A 21,245-nucleotide genomic window follows, 5' to 3' on the forward strand; every position below is an offset into this window, starting at 1 on the left:
CTCAACTGTAACTTGCTACGTTATTTCAATATACTTATTCTACTACGTTTATACCTATAATCTATTAAAATGGTTAATTATGCATTTTAATCATTATTTTCCAATATCAAGAACGTGAATGAAAAACATTATAAGCTGTAACTCTGTCGCAACGGAAATTAAAAATAAACAACAATAGATGTTAACACAAAACAAAATTAGTACCGACAATGTCACATGAACTATAATATGATCATATTTGAAACTTACATTAAATTATCATGCGGTAACCATCGAAACGGTGTAAACAACGATGTAGGCCTACGGTGAAATACATTACAAAAGTTGACATCATATAATGATGATGCTTACGCAATATGTGCACGTTATAGGCCTATTTAACCTATATTTAACAATTGAGTTTTAATTAAAATTTGAATTAGCATGCGGTAACTGTCGCAACGGTATAAACAACGATGTTGGTCTAGGGTAAAATAAATTAAAACACTAGTAAGTTAATATACTTTTAGCTTTAAATAACATAATAATGCGACAACCGTTACATAATGTAACTATAACTATCTAACTACAATTTTATGAGGAGAATATCCTCTTTTTACGAGCATGTACGCAATTGCGTCTATGATTTTAGAATAAGAGTTTTTAATAGTGAAAATGATCTTGTTAGATGTACTACGAACTATATGTTACGATCTTTAAATCTCAATACTAAATGGAAGAAAATCCTATTTTAGTGTGATTTTCCGTTTTGTATTGCTTGTTGCATGTGAAATATTTATTCTGAAATAAAGTGATCAATCAATCAATCAATGTATTATGTAAATATTTTCAGGTAATATTGACATTTTATTTTTCTTGTATATTTTTTATTAAGCCCAGGAGTAGGAATAACAGAAAATCCACTGTCGCCTTAAGGGCGTGTGGCTCCCTATAGATGAATGGATGCGAGTGGCAGTGGCTGTTTGTAGGCCTATACTAGTACTCCGGGGTCACCCTCCTACTCGTCTCGAAAGATGTTATAAACCGCCTGGCCAGTCACTCGCTTTCAAGTCGCCATGTTTCGTGACAAAGTTATGGTAATACCAAATATATTTTCTTTTGTGTAAATGTAAAAACCATTCTTACGTCATTTACATAAACCAGAGAGATGTCATATTGCAAGTCATAACCTTCACCGATCAACCGGTACCAGAAATGACAAAACGACACCGTATTTTGAATACTAATATGTAGTACTGTCTCGGTTCGGGAATCCCTAAACTTTGATTTGGATAAGGTTTGGTGTGCAAGACCAATTACCCAATGCAAAATATTTATCAGTGTTTAAATATATAACATACACAACTCCATGGAATAACAATAAAAAGAATTACAATAATAATTACGAAGTAAAACTAGCGCCATCACACTTTGATTAATTAATTTCGGTCAATAATATTCGTAGTCTGATGTACAAAACGACAGCTTAATTCATTCGTACAGTATTTATAACATCTATATCTAATAGTATGACGTAATACCAGACTCCCGTACTCACAGTGAACCACGAGTACAAATCTCTCTCCATATGTATGACGTTAAAGCATTACTTAATTTTATTAGTCAATCACGCATAACGGATTGTAACTAGTGCCATCACAACAAGATACTTTCAAGAAACGAAAAACAATCGTGGGATTACAGAAATTAGTGCAAGTTTTGAAATCATTAGTTAGGATCAGTACAGTAATATTGTGAGTGCTATGACTTAACTCAGTAAATCACAGACTTGACATCGTAGTCTTCTACACCCATTGGTATATGTTAAAACTTGGATCAGTTTTGCTTCCATCATTGCCATTTCGTTGATTCTACTGACCTAAAAAGTACTCCCCATCTCGCTCAAAAAAAGAAATGAAGTAACATTCATGCGACGTTATGGATCCGTATGTTACGAACATACTGCCCTCAAGTTTAAATATCGGCGATGACGTAGTATAGAACTCAATATCGTCGACGTTATCGACGTTGCTCCATTCCGTTCTGATAGTGAGTAATACCATAAATATTTCTCCCCCGACCTGCAAATAAACAACGTTATCAGATAGTTGAAAGATATAATTTAATAAAAGAAAAAAGGCAAATTAAGAGATAGATCAACAAAAAGCAACTCGAAAGAGGCAGTTTAATTGCGTAATGTTCTGTCTATACTATCAAACTTTGGCGAAAAAAAATTGTGATGTGTCCCTATATAGACATGATGATGTCATATCACCACCACATTTAGGCACATCACTCTTTTTCTGTCAAACTAGTTTAATAGTGTAGACGAATCTTTACACTTTAACTTATTTTAATGCCCGTAAATCTCATTTCTTCAAAGCACATTTTGGCAAATCTGCACATTTCCAAAATTTGCAATGATCAATTTCAAGCTGAAGAGTATTTCAGCCCACTTGACCTGGGTCATTTTTTTTCAGCTGTAGCGCGAAAAATTGAAAATGTATAATAGGCACGATTGGGATCGGGCACGATCACACTTACCTTGAAAATGGTAGATCTAGTGGGACAATGCTTCACAGGAATACGTTGATGAATTTTAAATTCATCAGTCGATTTGTCCCATATGTACACTATTGTGTTCTGTACACAGTTATAATGATTCACAACTACTAAGTAAGTATTTCCATCAAATGTGAACGTGTCGATTCCAGTTGAGCCAGCGTTCGATTCGTCCAGTGACTGTACTAGTTCAAGACCACCGCCTGAAAAGTCAAATTGCATTTATTTGATCGAATAAAACTGCTGTAGTTTGTCTCAAAACAGAAAAGATGTATTCGATATGTAAATGTTGTAGTCTTTATAAAACGAGTGTCAAAAAACATGTCTTGAATTACAACTCGTAAAAAACAAAGACAAAGTATGCCTAAAGCTCTGCCTGCACTGTCAAACTAATTTGACAAAAAAAGTGTGATGTAAACCAAATATGGTAGTGATGCCCAAATCACTAAGATAGTGATATGACATCATCATGTCCATTTTATGGGCTCGTCACATTTTTTTTGGTCACAAAAAGTTTGATAGTGTAGAGCATAAGAATGTGGGAAAGAAATTAATGAGATTTTAAAGAAGAATGTCTCCTAAAAACTTTGTGACGACCAGGCTAAAAGATGTAATGTGGACACACTAGGAGTTTCTTTCAATTCAACTTTCCCAATCTCTCGTATTTTATGTGATAACACTTATCACCCATTCACATGAAACTAGACAAAAATGTAAGGGAAATCTATACCAACGTAAGGCAAATAGTACATCCGGCCAATTTTCCATTACCTGTATAGGCACGAAAATATGGAACGAAATACCAATACAAGTCCGGGAAATTAAATATAGGAAACATTTTAAAACCAAAGTCATAGAACTCCTGTTGGAGTCATAACATTTATGAGTAAATGTATGGCATTAAAATATACATGTGTGTATGTGTATGTATATACAATTGAAACGGAATGGTATATGTATGTATGTGTGTATGTATGTATATATATAAATCCAAAGGCAAATTACTGAAAAAAAAAAAAAAATGACAATGCTGTGGGTATCAGTGGCTGGATCTCTTCTTCTTCTTCTTCGTATTTGGAGCCAACTTCATATGTGAAGACTCTGCTCCTCCAACTCTGTTTTGCTAGCTCTACTGTATTTGGTTGTGTATTATTATTCTATTTAGTTATTCTTTTACAGAGAGAAACTGACTCCCTTATTTATTTATAATTATTATTATTATTATCACTATTATTATTATTATTATTTATTTATATTTTTTTTTTCCCTTACTTCTCCTTTCACTTTTCTTTCTCTCTTTTCTTCTTCTTTTCTTCCCTTTCCCTTTTCTCTTTTTTTAAATTTTACTTATATAAATATATATACATGTTAGTATGAATATATATAATTATTTGATCTATCCTATCTATTATATAATTGTATTGTATTCAGACACCTTGTAAAGAGTAAAATAGAGTATATTTATTATACTATTATTTATTAGTAATTAAATTCATAATATGATTTGTTTGATTTGAATAAAATTGAAATCTTTTAGTTATACAGGGAGTAGAGCTAGATAGGCATGAAGTTGCCTTTTCTCTTCTTCCTTTTTATCCAATTATTTTAATGTTTTATATTATAATGTTATGTTTATTTATTTTTTTGGATGAATAAAGAAAGAAATCAACTGTATAAAATGACTAGTTTTAAACTTGGATCACGTGTTTTTTATTACATAACTCCCTCATTATTATGTAATAGGTGATTTTATTGTCTTCTCGAAATACCTGTTTTGTATACTGAATTTCTCCAGCCACCACCACACCTTTCTAGCGGATTTCCTGCACAGACCGAATAACATTCACTTTCAGGACGTCGTTCTCCGTGCTTCGAGTACGTCGTTCCACAAAAGCAGCTTGATCCAAGTTGTAACCCAGCATATGGAGTTCCATGGTCAGAGCAATACTTTACACAGTACTCAATTGTCATGCTTACACTAGTGATAGACGCGTCTGACAATGCTCTGGTACTGGCGTCTACAAAACAACCTTCATAAACCCCTAAACAAAACACATGATACCCTTTGAATTATTATCGCAGTTTTATCTTTAGTTGAAAATCAATAATCGATAACTTCAAATAAGAAATTCACAACGGTATACGCCAATTATCAATAATAAACTGGAAACCGTGACGTCATATTATTTCTTTTTTTTTTGCACACGAATGATGATTATACTCTGATGTCGATAATCATTTTTGTCAGAATAATAAATCTTAACACGATGTGTATTCCAATACAGCTTTAGTGTTCATAATTAGGAACGGACTGTAATGTATTATTTTTATTTATTGATACTGATATAATATTTCTACTTGATCCAGGAATCCTGATTTACGATTGGTTGGCGCATATTTTTGGCAGATAGGAATTCGCGCGTAAATACATTTGCTAAATAGTGGAAAACGAACAAAAAGGGCTTCCTTGAAATATTAAAGATGGTCTCATTAAATTTAAAAATGTATTGTCCCCCTAAAAAAAAATTCTTAAACAATTTTTTATTGAATATGCCATTTTAATGTAACATAATAGTTATCCACTTTGACCAAAAATTAGATTTAAAAAAAATTTATTTTAACTGAAAAAACTGTAATTTAAAGCAAAAAAATGGTCAAATTGGCTGCCAGTCAATGGGTTTTTGGTTGAATTTAACCATTTATTTTATAAGTAAAAACATTTTTTCCATTTTGTTTTCTTCGGAAGTAAACTTTATTAAAACTACAAAATAACATATTCAAAGTCTGATTTAATTGATCGTCATTTTTCATGTTTTTGGGGGATGGGAAATGTGAAATTAAAATTATTCTTGTACTTGTTCTGCTATTTTCCAAACTTCAGCTTTGACCGCGTAGCCATCCGTGGTTTCGTTATAGTTTGCTATTGCCGCGTATAATACACCATCCATTGAGAATAGTTCACCACCGTTAGCGTGATGACCAGGTAGCTGCGCATACTCTACGAAGAGGTTACTGGCAAAATCCCACTGATACACTTTTGAGTTTACGTCATAGGACGTCCCATTGTATTGGTTAACCACAAGTAGATAATGGTGTGTTGCCCATTGTACGTATGACGCATAGACGGCACCCTGTGTTAAAATAGTTTGATGCTGTTCGAATAAACCTGAAATAAAATAAACATGATTTCTTTTAAAAAATATAATTCGTTTTGGTAAAGGGGCGTAAGCTCAACACAAGCGAGTTGACCAATCATTAGTGATGAATAAACGTCACTTGTCATTGGTCAACTCGCTTGCGTCTACTTCTTACGTTTCCTCTGTAGTAATGGGAACCAAGCCAAGTTTGGTTCTCACTAGGGACGCAACGCAAGGACGTAAGCTCAGTGCAAACGAATTGACGCTTACGTTTACATCTCTGAAGCGTGGTTCCCGGCAAGTGCTGTATTGCGTAATCACAAGTGGGAACCGACGACGCAACAGTGCTGCAAACATCGCTACGGGAAATTGAATCAGTTTGATTTCACCCAGTACAGGCGGGGCAAACACATTATTGTAACGGCATTTTTTTACGTTGCGTAGATTGCTTTGCCTTGCGTTAGTGGGAACCACGCTTGAGTTACTAATTCTAGTGGGAACCAAGATTTACCGTTTCTTCATCCTTGTGGAAATGTGTTCTGCAATAGATTCTCCAGCTATTATTTGGGGTACTGAACGTTGTAACATAGACTTGCCCCAAGTAGTAGCTATTGTCCACCAGTCGGCGTTTTTTTCTGAATACTACATACGAGCTCATGTATTATATACGTATGAAACGCTATATGCGCCAAAATATTTATCTTGCTACTAATTTCGTTCTTGAACCTAGACTAGTTACAACAAATTGACCTTATCGAGATAATTTTAGTTAGCATTGTGTTTTTGTATTTGTGTCTCAGAGCAAACACAATATTATTATAATACAAATTATATGCAAATTATATGCAAATAGTAATTGTATTAAAATATCAAAACAAACTAAATTCAATAACTACAATTAATAAAAAAAAAAACCTTGACTTTTTTGTAGGTTGAGTTTGTAAACGTAAGAATTTCTGTTGTTAGAATCGGCTATACCATGTGTTTTAAAGTTGGCGACAAACATATAAAGTTGTCCATTAATTATAAAATGCTCGATATCCCGTACATCACTTGTTCCAGTCAAATCTTGGTAATGGTTATAAAATTCGTTAGTGTTGTACCTGTATACCTTTGTTGGTGTTTCAGTAATACCGTCACTAAAAAAAATCGAATATTTCAGATATTTTATTTTAAAATGGTATGCGTTTGTCGACATGTGTTTTTGTTTTGTTTTTGTCGTACTTTTAAATGGTTTACGACCAAAATACTTACAATCCGCCAATCACGAGATAATGTTCGTTCTTGTATGTGAACGCCGTATTGCTTGCTGATGACATACCAACGATGTCTGATTTAAAGTCATAGTCGTGGATAAATTCTGAAAGCATAAGATTTAAATTTGTCTTAACATTTTTACATACAATAAGTAGCTAATATCTAGCAGTTACACTGTAGACAAGAGTTGAAAAATATACAATACTTTACTTTTTTCACAAAACCTCCCATAAAATTCTATCGGGCATGCGCAGGTGTATCCCAGTTCTGAGCAGTCATTGACACAAGAACCTCCGTTAACGCATCTGTTCTTTGCTTGGCATGTTCCAAAGTAACTCTAAACAAACATAACAATATCTTTAAAATTTGTCTACACTATCAAAACTAGTCAAAAAGTGTGATGGGCCCAACTATGGCAGTGATATGCCCAAATATGGTAGTGATATAATGCCATCAAGTCCATAATGGGCACGTCACATTTTTGTCACATAAAGTTTGATAGTGTAGATAGAGCTTAACATAATGTTGGTTCGGCTGTAAACATTTTTGCTTGCGTTAAGTCCTGTGTGTGCGTCTTCACTTGGAACAAGATTTGGTAACTCACAGATTCACGGTTTAATTTAGGAGAGAATTATTAATGAAAACAATAATTATGACTTTTTCATTACTTCAAGTTTTCATTTTTAGGCACAAATCATGTAACTTGTCTGCTTTCCAGATTCGTGGGATAAAATCATTACCACTACTACACTCGGGTAAAAAAAAGAAACGTTGCCTGCCACCACTCATGCTAGACTGTTTGTCATGGTTGAATTGGTGACAAGTGTTAAACAAATAATCATTCATTGAATCTCACCCGAGTAAAATCTTTTTGTCGCATGTCATAGAACCAGACACCAGATACCGTCTCCATGTGTTCCGGTCCAGTGACGCTATCCCGATCAAACGTCGCGCACTCTTGCGTATCAGCAGCGTACGTAAAAGCTAGGCAACGTGCGTCTTTTCGACAAAGCTGCATACACTCGTATTGCGTTGCCTTGTATTTGCCAATATCGTTTGACATTGCTGTGTTCGGGTGTCCGTAGAAGTGAGAAGGTGACGTTTGTGGAGGTTTAATATCACATTCCATATACGCGTCGGACCAAGGTAACAACAAAGCAAAGGTACACATGATTGTGATCTTGGCAGTTGAGAAGACCGGGTTACAAGTTTCTGTTGTCATTTCAAGCTTCCTCGATGATAAACTGTCAATCCGTTGTAGATAGCTATATTTTGCATTTGCTGTTTGCGACTCACGGCAGTATCTATATGATAGATTTATCTTTCATTATTACTTCAAAATTCTGCCTCCTAAGTGGCTGAAATATGCAATTTCAAAAACATTGTTTACAACTTAATATAAAACATTAATCGATTCTATTGATTTATTATTTCTTTCATACCAAAGAGACGTGCGTTCAGATGAACTTGAAACAAAACGCATTCGTTGACATGAGTCGAAATCACATAAAATCACCTAGAGCACAATTGTACATATCGATTTCATTTTTGTATGAGCAATAAAAATGAACAAAGACGTGCTTTTCAATTGAATATAGAAGTTGTTTCACTTTTATTTCTTATATTAACAATAGTTAATTATCATTTATGTGATCCTTTATACGACCTATAACGATCTGTAATAGTTCATCTGAAAAGTCGCCTTGAATCGCATTCCATTCCATTCAAATTATAAAACAGTAAATAATAATAGTAGAGCATAAAATGTTCGTGTTTTTTTTTCAAGAAGATAAAATAGAAGACAAACATACCTGGATTAGCCTAGTCTGCTAGAAAGTTTGTTTTAAAATGTGAGCAAACTTTTGTGTTTGGCAAGAAAAATTTCCAAAAAGTTTGACAAAGTAGACCAGCGAACAGACTAGAAAACTAGTTTGCAGAGGTCATCCTGATGTGATAATTGCGGCCTAAGTGACCACTACGTGACATGTGGAAGAACACAGAAGGCCCGTATTCATGCCACATAGTGATGATGTATTAAATCTTTAGCAAAATGACATTATCATGTAGCAATCACACCATTCTCTTGTGTATACGCTGGCATCGTCTCAACTAACCACACCAGCTAGTAAGGAGATTCCAAACGTGCGCATGCGCCACATGGCATTTTGTTAGTAGCAATCACACCATTCTCTTGTGTATACGCTGGCATCGTCTCAACTAACCACACCAGCTAGTAAGTAGATTCCAAACGTGCGCATGCGCCACATTTTTATGCAAATTATTCCAGGTAAGCATGCGATCAACAGCAATTAAATAATCACTAAACTCAGTTACAGCATTATTTCAATATATACTTTATTATATGACTAAAAACAAACGTGCTTGGTAATAATTATCTAACACCTATGCTTATACTTTAGTTAAATAAATTATTAAGCCTAACCATTGTTAATATGCATTTTACAAATATTAATAGTCAATATTTTTCATAAACATGACCATAAATATTAAAACTAAAACATGCGGTAACCATGACAAAGTTCGACATAACAATACAATAATGTAAAAATGTAAAAAAATAAGAAAAAAAAAACGTCGTTAGACGTGATACCGCTCGTGTATTGGGTATAGAGGACGTACTTCATCCATGGTATAATCACGTTACGTTATACATCTAAAGCGTGGTTCCCACTAGCGACGCAACGTAAAGACGTAACGCAACGCAAGTGAATTGACCAATCACAAGCGATAGCTTATTCGCTTGTGATTGCTAACTGTCTGTAACTTCGCTTGTCATTGGTTAAAACGCTTGCGTTGCGTTTACGTCCTTGCGTTACGTTCTAGTGGGAACCAAGCTTAAGTAGTAGACAACATGTAGAGCGACAGGGATATAGTCATACTATTCTAGTACCCCTTTTACACCGCCGAGCTTATAACAAACCCGGGTCGTGTCCGGATAAATTTCCCTTTCACACCGGATTCATTAACCCGGGAATGACACGGGTTGCATGCATTTACACTGCAAAATACCAACCCGTGTAAATGTTCTAGATCATTCGAAATATCGCCCTCTCACGCACGAAGAGAGACCCTAGTAACGGTCTGCTCATTATACCTCCTACAATTTTGTTTTATGGCAATACACACAAAAATTTAGTCTACTCGTGAAGAATAATATCTTGAAATAAAAATGAATAATAAATAACCATAAGTTTTATTTAATAAATGAGCGAATAAACAAAATCAATCTTATTTTAATTCTATGTAAATTAAATACTATAGTGAGCGAGGATAGTAAACAAACGGGTAAAGATACGCTGAGCGTTTACACCGCAGACACGGGTTCATCCCGGGTGCGTCCCGGGTTGACTTGACGCTGAATACATTCCGCATCACTTACCCGGGTATTTCAGCGACCCGGGTAACTTTTTACGTCGTTTACACCGGCCTACATTTCCGCATTTTTGCGTCCCGGGTACGACTCGGGTTATACAATTCCGGATCAACTCCGCATTTTTACTGGCGGTGTAAAAGGGGTATAGTTCTATTTTGTCTTTTTTCTGACCACTTTTTACCTTGATAAGACTTCTATAAGATTTATACATATATAAACATGGCAAGATTACTACAGCAAGTAATATTAAAATTTGTCAAACAAATCGATTAAAGGCAGAAACAAACCTTCTATTTATTACAACACATATTCGTCTAAAATAATTTCACTATATCAATTAGACTTGCTCCAAGTCTGTATTCATTGTCTTTTCTATGTCATTCCACACGTCGTCGTTTTGATTTTTGTCTAAACTCAAGTAAATACACCTATGAAACGCCATATGCACACAAATATTTATCTTTTTACTAATATTAAGACAAAACTCCGCCTGTAGCCAAGGCAATATATCAATATACGCGGATTCTGCAAACATACATTAGGTTACGTTCAAAATAAAATTATTTTAAAAATCCTGTAATTAAACCGCCACTGATTTTACTTATAACAATAATCATACTAACACGATAAATTGTGTGCATTTATTTGGGGTTTTGTGTGACATATGATTATATACAGGGAAAAAACAATCCTCCTCAATATTTGCATTCTACGTATAGCGTTTAACTTTTTTTTTGTATCGCGTGATGCGTTTTTGTACGACGAGCCATGCGACGCAGCTATTGAGTCTAACGCACGGTCCTTCTGCACGCGCTCATTTCCTTCTGGTTGACGCGTACACGGTACTCCTTCTCTCCCCTCTCCCTCGCTTTCCCAAAAGGTTAAATCAGAGTCATAGGGCGCATGAGTTTATACTACAGTGTTTTAAGTCTTTGTAATTAGTTACAGTTTTTAGTTTATTGATATATAAATAAGTTTATGTTCATGTTTTAGTTCAATAAGACCTAAACACGCACACCCATTGGTATATGTTGACTTTTGGATTGGTTATCCCACTAAACACTTTGTTTATTCGACTGACCATGGAGGAGGAAATGTAGTGTAGCCATGAACTGCCTCAAAAAGTACTCCCTTTCCATCTCGTTAAAAAATGTTGTTGCTCCCTAATTTATTTATTTTTATTTATTGATTTTTTATTTTCAATCTTTCGACAATAAAAAACAAAAGAGTCTGTCGAGGTAAAGTAAAATTTAAAAAAACTGTCATCAAAAGATGTGCTTAACCAAACCCACGTCAACAATACATATCAACAAACAAAATTCAATACAAAACAAATTGACGAACAAACTTCCATCCAGTTTAAATATAAATCAACGAGCGCCATACGTTTTAAACTTTACATCAACTAAACCCATTGGTATATGTTAAAGCTTGGACTAGTTATGCCACCACTAACATTTCGTTGGTTCGACTGACCCAAAAAGTACTCCCCATCTCGCTCAAAAAATATTATATCATAACATTCGTGTGATGGTATGGCTCCGTAACTTACGAACATACTCCCTTCTAATTTAAATATTGGTGATGACGTAGTATAGAGTTCAAGATCGTCATCAGACTCACGTGATTCCGTTCTGCTTGTGGTTATTATCATAAACACTTCTCCGCCAACCTGTAAATATAGAGAACATCTTCAATGACATAGTAGGGCCTACATAATATACATACTACAGATTTAGAAAACAACTGCAAAAAGTCACAAAGATCACCAATTAGAGAGCCAATTTTTCAATTTCCAGAAAAAATAAGTAGTACAGTATATATAAGTATTTCAATCTATTTTTTTTATGACCCTGTAATTTTGTATTAGTGTGAAAAAGAGGAGGCTGATTCACAGGGGTGGTACTTACTTTGAAAATGGTAGATCTCGTGGGGCAATGTTCCACAGGAATACGTTGGTGAATTTTAAATTCTTCAGAAGACTTGTCCCATCTATACACTATTATGGTATGTGCACATTCCAATGGATTCACAGCTACTAAGTAAGTATCGCCCTCATTTGTTAATGTTTCGATTCCAGTTGGCCAAAAAGCATCCGATTCGTCTAGTGATCGTTAAAAAAGGGATAAAAGCACAAACTAGAGTGATGATTACGGTAGTATACAGGATAGCTAGGCCTAAAGTACTGCTGTAATTAATCCTAACTAACAACATTTTAAAGTATACATACTACTGCAGCAATATTGAATGTCATCAATTGCAATGTCACCAGTAAAGTCACTTCCCCTAATGCCTTCAAACACAATGTAGTTGTCTCCATCACCAGTTTTCTCAAATTGTACTACATCATTACGCCATGAGTCTCCTTGATTACCACTTCTTGTCCATAACAGTTCGTCTCCCAAGTTTGACGTTCTGTAAACGTTGAGTGTTCCAATAATAGGTCCGTACATGTGATAGTAGAATGATAAAGATACACGTTGGCCTGGTGGTAGCAATGGACTTCTTAGGCGGGCTGACTCCTCTTCAGTTATGGAAGTTTCAATATAAACATAATAATCACCTATGTATGTTTAAAAAAAAATGGTATTTTGAAATTTAGTACAATTTTTTACTATAAAAAAAATGGAATTATCAATAATTCCAATCCCCTAGCACCAACATTATATGCAACGGCGCAGGTCCGTTTTTAAAAGTGGGGGTCGCCCCTTGAAGCTCGGCTCTTTGAGTAATTTATAGGTCGTTTCAATCGATTTCTGAGCACATAAAAATTTTGCCCAGAAGAATACAATTATTTTTGGGTTACGCACTAATTAGGCATGTCCCCCGTCCGGTGATTATATACCTGTATGACCGTTTGTTGGTCCAGTGTTTGATGATCCCGTTGCACCTGTTATCCGTGTCCAATCAAAGTCATCATTATTTTCTTGAGCCCAGCCATCAAAACCTGTCCGGAAATCTGTTTGAACTATAAAAAACCAGAAATTGAGCACAAATTCTGGGCTGCATATTTTGGGCACAATCCGTAGACGAACGAAGTTTATGTTTAAAAGATTCTATTCTTTTTCAAGATTTATTCTCCGGCTACCGGACCCGAATAAGAATAAATGGGTTGCAAAAGAACATATTGGGATTAGTTTTTTTAGTACTATGACCGTAGTATAACAGTACTGTAATTCCATAATCTTTAAACAAAATATATCACAACATTTTAAAGTTACATACCATCATTATATTGAATGTCATCAATTGCAATATCACCAGTATGGGAACTCCCTTTAATTGCTTCAAACACAATGTAGTTGTTTCCATAACCGTTGTGTGTAAATTGTATTGTACCGGAATAACGCCATGAATCTCCATAGTTACCGCTTCTTGTCCATAACAGTTCGTCACCCAGGTTTGACGTTCTGTAAACATTGAGTGTTCCAATAGTATCTCCGTACATGTGATAGTAGAATGATAACGATATCTGCTGCCCTGATGATAAGAATGGACTTCTTAGGCGAGCTGACATCCCAATTGTGTGCGATGTTGTTTCAATATAAACATAATAATCACCTAAGTCTGTTGGAAATAAACAAAATGGTATTTTGAAATTTAGTACAATATTTTACTGTATCAAAAATAGAATTACCAATAACTCCAATCACCTACAAACTTTTCTGTACCTGTATGGCCGTTCGTTGGTCCAGTGTTTGATGATCCCGTTGCACCTTTCATCCGTGTCCAATCAAAGTTATCATTATTTTCTTGAGCCCAGCCATCAAAACCTGTCTGGAAATCTGTTTGAACTATAAATAAAAAAAATGTTCATACAGAATAAACATAATTAGACAAAAACCCTGGGCTGTACATTTTGGGCACACTCCGTAGACGAACGACGCTATGTGTAAAAGATTCTATTCTTTTTCAAGATTTATTCTCCAGCTACCCGGCCTGTATCAGAAGAAATGGGTTACAAAAGAACAGATTGGGATTAGTTTTGTTTTTAGTAATATATGACCGTAGTACTGTACAAAATATATCACAATATTTTAAAGTTACATACCATCATTATATTGAATGTCATCAATTGCAATATCACCAGTAACGGAACTCCCTTTAATTGCTTCAAACACAATGTAGTTGTTTCCATAACCGTTGTGTGCAAATTGTATTGTACCAGAATAACGCCATGAATCTCCATAGTTACCACTTCTTGTCCATAACAGTTCGTCACCCAGGTTTGACGTTCTGTAAACATTGAGTCTTCCAATAGTATCTCCGTACATGTGATAGTAGAATGATAAAGATATTTGCTGCCCTGGTGATAACAATGGACTTCTTAAGCGAGCTGACATCGGTCCAATATAAACATAATAATCACCTAAGAATGTTGAAAATAAACAAAATGGTATTTTAAAATTTAGCAAAATATTTTACTGTATCAAAAATAGAATTATATTATTATAGAACTCCAATCCCCAAGCACCTACAAACTTCTTTTCTGTACCTGTATGGCCGTTTGTTGGTCCAGTGTTTGTTGATCCCGTTGCACCTTTTATCCGTGTCCAATCAAAGTCATCATTATTTTCTTGAGCCCAGCCATCAAAACCTGTCTGGAAATCTGTTTTAAATAAACAGAAATTGGACAAAATGACTTTTGGTTTATAATCTATGACCAATCATTGAAATTCATAAAATCGCGCGTAACTTACGCTGCGCGACTCTAAAGACATATAACGAAGTTTCTTGCACATCTACAGCTACAGGTCAATTGTAAAAACAGTACAGAAATGACAATCCTCTACGTATGTGGAAATAAACAAACTAAACAACATAGAGAGGACATTCACTGCGAGCTACTTAGGTAGTGTATTGATTCTCTCTTTTTATCATAATTTACCATAAAACGTACATTTAAGACAAAAAATGACATGGTTTAATGATTTTAAAGTAATATAATAATATGCATTATTTTTACAAAACGTCACAACTTGTAGGGAATGCGTCTTTAATAATATTTTACTGTATTAAAATAGAATTAGTTTTAGTACATTCATTAGATCTCAACGAAACAGAAAGTGTTTCTTTTGCATGGCTCACTATCACATTTGATTAACAATCCCCAACATGTACGCACTTACCCATTGATGACGTGTCAACATTTTCTTGAGTCCATTCAACAAAACCGTTATTGAAATCTGTATTAACTATAAAACAAATATCCTGTATTTGAATCGATAAATTAGCATTTTTCAATGATAATGTATGATACCTTGCCTCGCGTGAGTACGTCGTCAATTGGTATACCCAATGCGCAACACTACTCAATCCTACCTTCGGCGCTATACATACAAACATTCACAAATTAGAGGCAAGCTAGATATTTTGTCATCGTAAATGAGGTACATTATATAATAATGTAACTGAAAAGAAATCAAATTATTAACTTGATATCACTACCGTTTTCTTTTATTTTCCAAACCCCTGGAACTGCTGCTGCTGTTCCATTTAAAGATGCTATTGCCGCGTACATTATACCATCTACTGAGAATAGTTTACCACTCAGAGACCCATGACTTGGTAGCTGAGCATACTCCACGAAAAGGTTACTGGTAAAATTCCATTTATACACTTTTGAGTTCACTTCGTATGATGTTCCGTTAGTCACAAGTAAATAATGATTTGTAGTCAATTCTAAATACGATGCATCACATGCGCCATGTGTTGCCATCGCTTGATGCTGTTCAAAAAAACCTAAAGCAAATAAAATTACATATTTTTTATAGAACAGACATTAGAGAAGTGAGTGATTAATATCATCAATCAATATCAATCAATTAATATATATCAATAAATCAATGAAATCAATCAATCAATCAATCAATCAATCAATCAATCAATCAATGAAATCAATCAATCAATCAATCAATCAATCAAAATCAATCAAATCAATCAATCAATCAATCAATCAATCAATCAATCAATCAATCAATCAATATGCAAGAACAAGTAGATGAGACCATAAACAAGTCGTAGAAATGAGATAATAGCCTGACATATCCTGGATGAAAGAGCTGCACGGACACGGGACAGGTTGGGGAGGCCTTCGCCATAGAGAGGGCTGATAAAATGACAATGGCGAGATATATAGTTAGGTGTGCTACGACTGTCCTTCCATTTTGTTATAATTCACTGGTTGAAATTACACAAATACATTTAGTATCGAGCTGCAAACTAAAGCATTTGATGTATCAATAGCAAAGAAACTTTTTATACGTTATAGTTAATGTGAAGTTGAACTGGGTTACCCACATCGTCTGTATCGAGCTGAAAAATAAAGCGTTTGATGTATCAATAGCAAAGTAGCGTACCCTTACCTGTTTGTGAGTTAAATGTGTAGACGTAAACTATTCTGCTGTCTGCAACAAACAAAATATAGAGTTGTCCATTTATTTTAAAATTCTCAACTTTTTGTACATAACTTGTTCCAGTCAAATCTTGGTAATGTTCATACAGTTTATTAGCATTGTTGTATCTGTATATTGGAGATCCACAAGCACCGTCACTGAAATGTTAAAAAAAAACACCTCGCCTCAGTTTCCAGACCGTTCACTTATAATGCAAAGACGTATACACAAGGCAAGTGAGTTGACCAATGGCAAACGACAGTTCGAACAATCTATCGCTTGTGATTGGTCAAATCAATACGGTGCGCCTACGTCTTTGCGTTGGCTTAATGGTTTAACGTATAAAATAACCAACTACCGTAACTATAATAATAATAATGATGATAATGATAATGATGATCATAATGATGATGATGATGATAATGATGATGATAATGATAATGATGATGATGATGATGATAATGATGATGATAAGGATGATGATAATGATGATGATAATGATGATGATAATGATGATTATAATAATGATGATAATGATGATGATAATGATGATGATAATGATGATGATAATGATGATGATAATGATAATGATGATAATGATGATGATAATGATGATGATAAATGATGATGATAATGATGATGATAATGATAATGATGATGTGATGATGATGATGATGATGATGATGATGATGATGATAATGATGATGATAATGATGATGATGTCGATGTCCGAGTTCAAGATACTTACTATACGCCAATCACGAGATAATGTTTGTTCTTGTATGTGAATGCCGTATTGCTTGCTGATGATATTCCAACAATTTCTGATTTTAACACATAATCGTGGATAAATCCTGAAAAATGATTGTTAATGTTAACGCTAAACAAATGTTTTCAGCAAAGTAAACTGATGTAAATTTACTGATTTGTGTAAAATAAATAAGGTAATAATTGGTTGTTCATTTAGGGGGACAGGTATGTAATCGATTGCATGTGTCTGTTTGTTAATTGACAAAATAAAATGTTGCCAAGTAAAGTACTTGCTTTGTTTGTATGTATGTTTTTTTAGCACGATAGCGCCTACAATTCTCAAGTTATCATTCTGGATTTTTTGGTGTAGGTGTAGGTAGGTATGAGGCCATGGCTATTAAAATTCAAGATAATTGATATATTAATAACTTCACAAATAATAAAAAATGATATTATTTTCAGACCGGCTAGTGTTAAAAGATAGGAGACAATTTTCAAAAACCGGTAAGCAGTCTTAAAGTAACAAGTAAACTGAAATTGCAGTTTCTTGAGAACTACTTGTCCAAAACCTTCATTTTTGGGCAAGAGTAATAATTTGTGATTTGTAATACGAATTTGTAATACGAGTAGTTTTAATAAACCTATTTCTTTTAAAATCCACCCGTTTGTTTTTCGCGTTGCTGTTTCAGTGTTTAGTCAAACGCGACTATTGTTAGTTGATAATTAGTTTTTTTAGTACCAACACTTGTCATTTTGTATTTCTTTCTGTGCATAGGTATATACTTACTGTTAGAACATGCCTATTGATTTTCAGGAAAATTTATATATTGCTCATGTCACAAAAGCTTATCTTCTATTGATATTAGATAGCACACCCTGTATTCTTTTAACATGGACATATTCTTTGAAATGGACCAAAATATTAGTCGACTGGCCGACCGGTTAAGCGTACTACTGTACATGGGTTAAGGCAGGGGCGCCGCAAATCAACACAACTTCAAGACCCTTCTCCTCGACCATAATATTCTGGTTAGTCTTGATTTAGAAATGTCATTGTTGCAATTCCGGAGTTTGTTTGTATTAAAAATATTAATCCCAGCAGGATTTAAACCATGTAAAGCTAATACTTAAAGCAAAAAAATTTATCTTTCAGCATGCTCCCTATTAGTAGATATATTTTGCCTTTCTTGAGTACTTCACTCAGTTTCTGAGTGCTTTCATTTGTTTGTCTGTTTGTTAGCAGGATTACTCAATAGTTATTGTAAGATCTTTAGACATGCTAGTGTTAAAAGATAGGACAGAATTTTCAAAAGCCGGCAAGCAGTCTTAAAGCAATTTCTCGAGAACTACTTGTACAAGAGGCAAGCGTTTCAATTTGTGATTCGTAATTTTAAAACATAATTTGATTTATTGTACAGGCTTTTACGAGTAGTTTAAAAAAACACATTTCTTTTCAAATTCACCCGTTTGTTTTTGACTTTCCTGTTGTTAGTCAACTGAAACTATTGTTAATATATATATATATATATATATAAATCCAAAGGCAAATTACTGAAAAAATTACAATGCTGTGGGTATCAGTGGCTGTATCTATATCCTATATATACTGATGAAGGTCTAGTGTTGCCCGAAAGCTCTGTCTGTTTACTTTATGGTTTTGATTTAGCTTTTCGCTTTTTTTTTGTATCTCCATTGAGATCCAGCCACTGATATACCCACAGCATTGTCATTTTTTCAGTAATTTGCCTTTGGATTTATATTTATATAATTCCCACAGATTTTCTCATCTTTATCGTTTCAAAAATTAATACAATTTTACAGTAGGCGGGGGTACGCACTCTCGGAGTGGCTTTATAGATTTGTACTTACGATGTTCGCAAAATTTCGCATAAAATTGTACCGGGCATGCACAGGTGTATTCTTGTTCTGAGCAATCATTGATACACGAGCCTCCGTTATCGCATTTGTTGTTTTGTTGGCATCCTCCGAAGTAACTCTATACAAACGAAACATTTACAGTGTAGTTTTGATCCAATACCACAACTTGCAAATAAATCACAAGATTCACAAATGCAGCCTGCAATTAACTTATACAATTCAAGCAAATAATTCTTTAATCTTACCCGAGTAAAATCTTTTCTCTTTCGTCGCATGTCATAGAACCAGACACCAGATACCGTCTCCATGTATTGCGGTCCAGTGACACTATCTCGATCAAACGTCGCGCACTCTTGCGTATCAGCAGCGTACGTAAAAGCTAGGCAACGTGCGTCCTTTCGACAAAGCTGCATACACTCGTATTGCGTTGCATTGTATTTGCCAAGTTCGTTTGACATTGCTGTGTTCGGGTGTCCGTAGAAGTGAGAAGGTGACGTTTCTGGTGGCTTGATATCACATTCCACATATCCATCACAACTACTAGTTAACGCCAAAACTGTGATACACGTAATGGATGTAATAAATGTGGCGCGCATCTTCAAGTTTCTTTACTATTCGTCTTGAAAATCGTTAAATGGGTAGAAATATACACTACTTCGTTAGTATCGGTTAACATTTAAACTTTCGCAATGTCAATACTTCCAAACTCTTTTCTCAACTGACTGTACCTTGCTACGTTACTTGAAATAGCATGCGGTAACTCTGGCAACGGTATACACAACGATGCTGGCATAGGGTAAAATAAATACTCAAGTCAATATGCCTATACTTTTAGCTTTAAATAACATAATAATGCGGTAACTGTTGTAATAGGGGTAACCATAACGTATCTATATAACTACAATTTAATGACTTGAATACCCTCTTTTTACGAGCATGTACGCAAGTGCGTCTATGATTTTAGAATAAGATTTTTGATTAGTGAACATGATCTTGTTGTGTGTACTACGAACTATCTGTTACAATCTTCAAATCTCATCACTAAATGGGAGAAAATCCTTTTTTAATGTTGTGTTTTGTATTGTTTGTTGTATGTGAAATATTTATTCTGAATTAAAGGGATAAATCAATCAATCAACGTATTATTTAAATATTTTCACGTAATATTACAATAGATGTTAACACAAAACAAAATTAGTACCGACAATGTCACATGAACTATAATTATTATGATTATATTTGAAACTTACATTAAATTATCATGCGGTAACCATCGAAACGGTGTAAACAACGATGTAGGCCTACGGTGAAATACATTAAACAAGTTTACATCATATCAGATGATGCTAACGCAATATGTGTGCGTAATATTTAACCTATTTAACAATTGAGTTTTAATTAAAACTTGAATTAGCATGCGGTAACTCTGCCAACGGTATACACAACGATGCTGGCATAGGGTAAAATAAATACTCAAGTCAATAGCCCTATACCTTTAGCTTTAAATAACATAATAATGCGGTAACCATTGCAATAGGGGTAACCATAACGTATCTATATAACTACAATTTAATGACTTGAATACCCTCTTTTTACGAGCATGTACGCAAGTGCGTCTATGATTTTAGAATAATATTTGTGATTAGTGAACATGATCTTGTTAGGTGTACTACGAACTATCTGTTACGATCTTAAAATCTCATCACTAAATGGGAGAAAATCATTTTTTAGTGTGATGTTCTGTATTGTTTGTTGATTGTGAAATATTTATTCTGAATTAAAGGGATCAATCAATCAATCAATCAACGTATTATTTGAATATTTTCACGTAATATTGACATTTTATTTTATTTTTCTTGTATTTTTCTTTAGGCACAGGAGTAGGAATAAAAG

General features: G+C 34.3%; 3 protein-coding genes across 3 annotated transcripts in view; 1 reads left to right on the plus strand and 2 right to left on the minus strand.

The window, feature by feature from the left end:
* LOC144835343 (uncharacterized) overlaps nt 1–19,948 on the minus strand; it is a 58,038-nt gene extending 38,090 nt beyond the window's left edge. The window contains exons 1-14 of the mRNA XM_078690428.1: nt 19,598–19,948; nt 19,344–19,470; nt 17,473–17,578; nt 16,695–16,882; nt 15,778–16,071; nt 15,459–15,524; nt 14,825–14,938; nt 14,381–14,698; nt 14,001–14,123; nt 13,555–13,890; nt 13,175–13,297; nt 12,560–12,892; nt 12,240–12,433; nt 11,334–12,001 (exon numbers count right to left, since the gene is read on the minus strand). Coding sequence (XP_078546554.1) covers nt 11,735–12,001; nt 12,240–12,433; nt 12,560–12,892; nt 13,175–13,297; nt 13,555–13,890; nt 14,001–14,123; nt 14,381–14,698; nt 14,825–14,938; nt 15,459–15,524; nt 15,778–16,071; nt 16,695–16,882; nt 17,473–17,578; nt 19,344–19,470; nt 19,598–19,948 — 2,940 coding nt within the window. The 3' untranslated portion in view covers nt 11,334–11,734. The remainder of the gene's footprint in view (nt 1–11,333; nt 12,002–12,239; nt 12,434–12,559; nt 12,893–13,174; nt 13,298–13,554; nt 13,891–14,000; nt 14,124–14,380; nt 14,699–14,824; nt 14,939–15,458; nt 15,525–15,777; nt 16,072–16,694; nt 16,883–17,472; nt 17,579–19,343; nt 19,471–19,597) is intronic.
* LOC144835889 (ATP-dependent translocase ABCB1-like) overlaps nt 1–21,245 on the plus strand; it is a 172,470-nt gene that overhangs the window by 111,831 nt on the left and 39,394 nt on the right. The window lies entirely within an intron of this gene.
* On the minus strand, nt 1,324–4,567 carry LOC144835914 (uncharacterized). The gene is made up of 3 exons (XM_078691035.1): nt 4,311–4,567; nt 2,524–2,744; nt 1,324–2,060 (listed from the first exon to the last, which is right to left on the minus strand). Exons 1-3 carry the CDS (start codon nt 4,510–4,512, stop codon nt 1,851–1,853), a joined length of 633 nt encoding a protein of 210 aa, XP_078547161.1. The 5' UTR covers nt 4,513–4,567; the 3' UTR covers nt 1,324–1,850.

The sequence above is a fragment of the Antedon bifida genome, chromosome 2 (genome assembly GCF_963402885.1).
Source record: "Antedon bifida chromosome 2, ecAntBifi1.1, whole genome shotgun sequence".
Lineage (NCBI taxonomy): Eukaryota > Metazoa > Echinodermata > Crinoidea > Comatulida > Antedonidae > Antedon > Antedon bifida.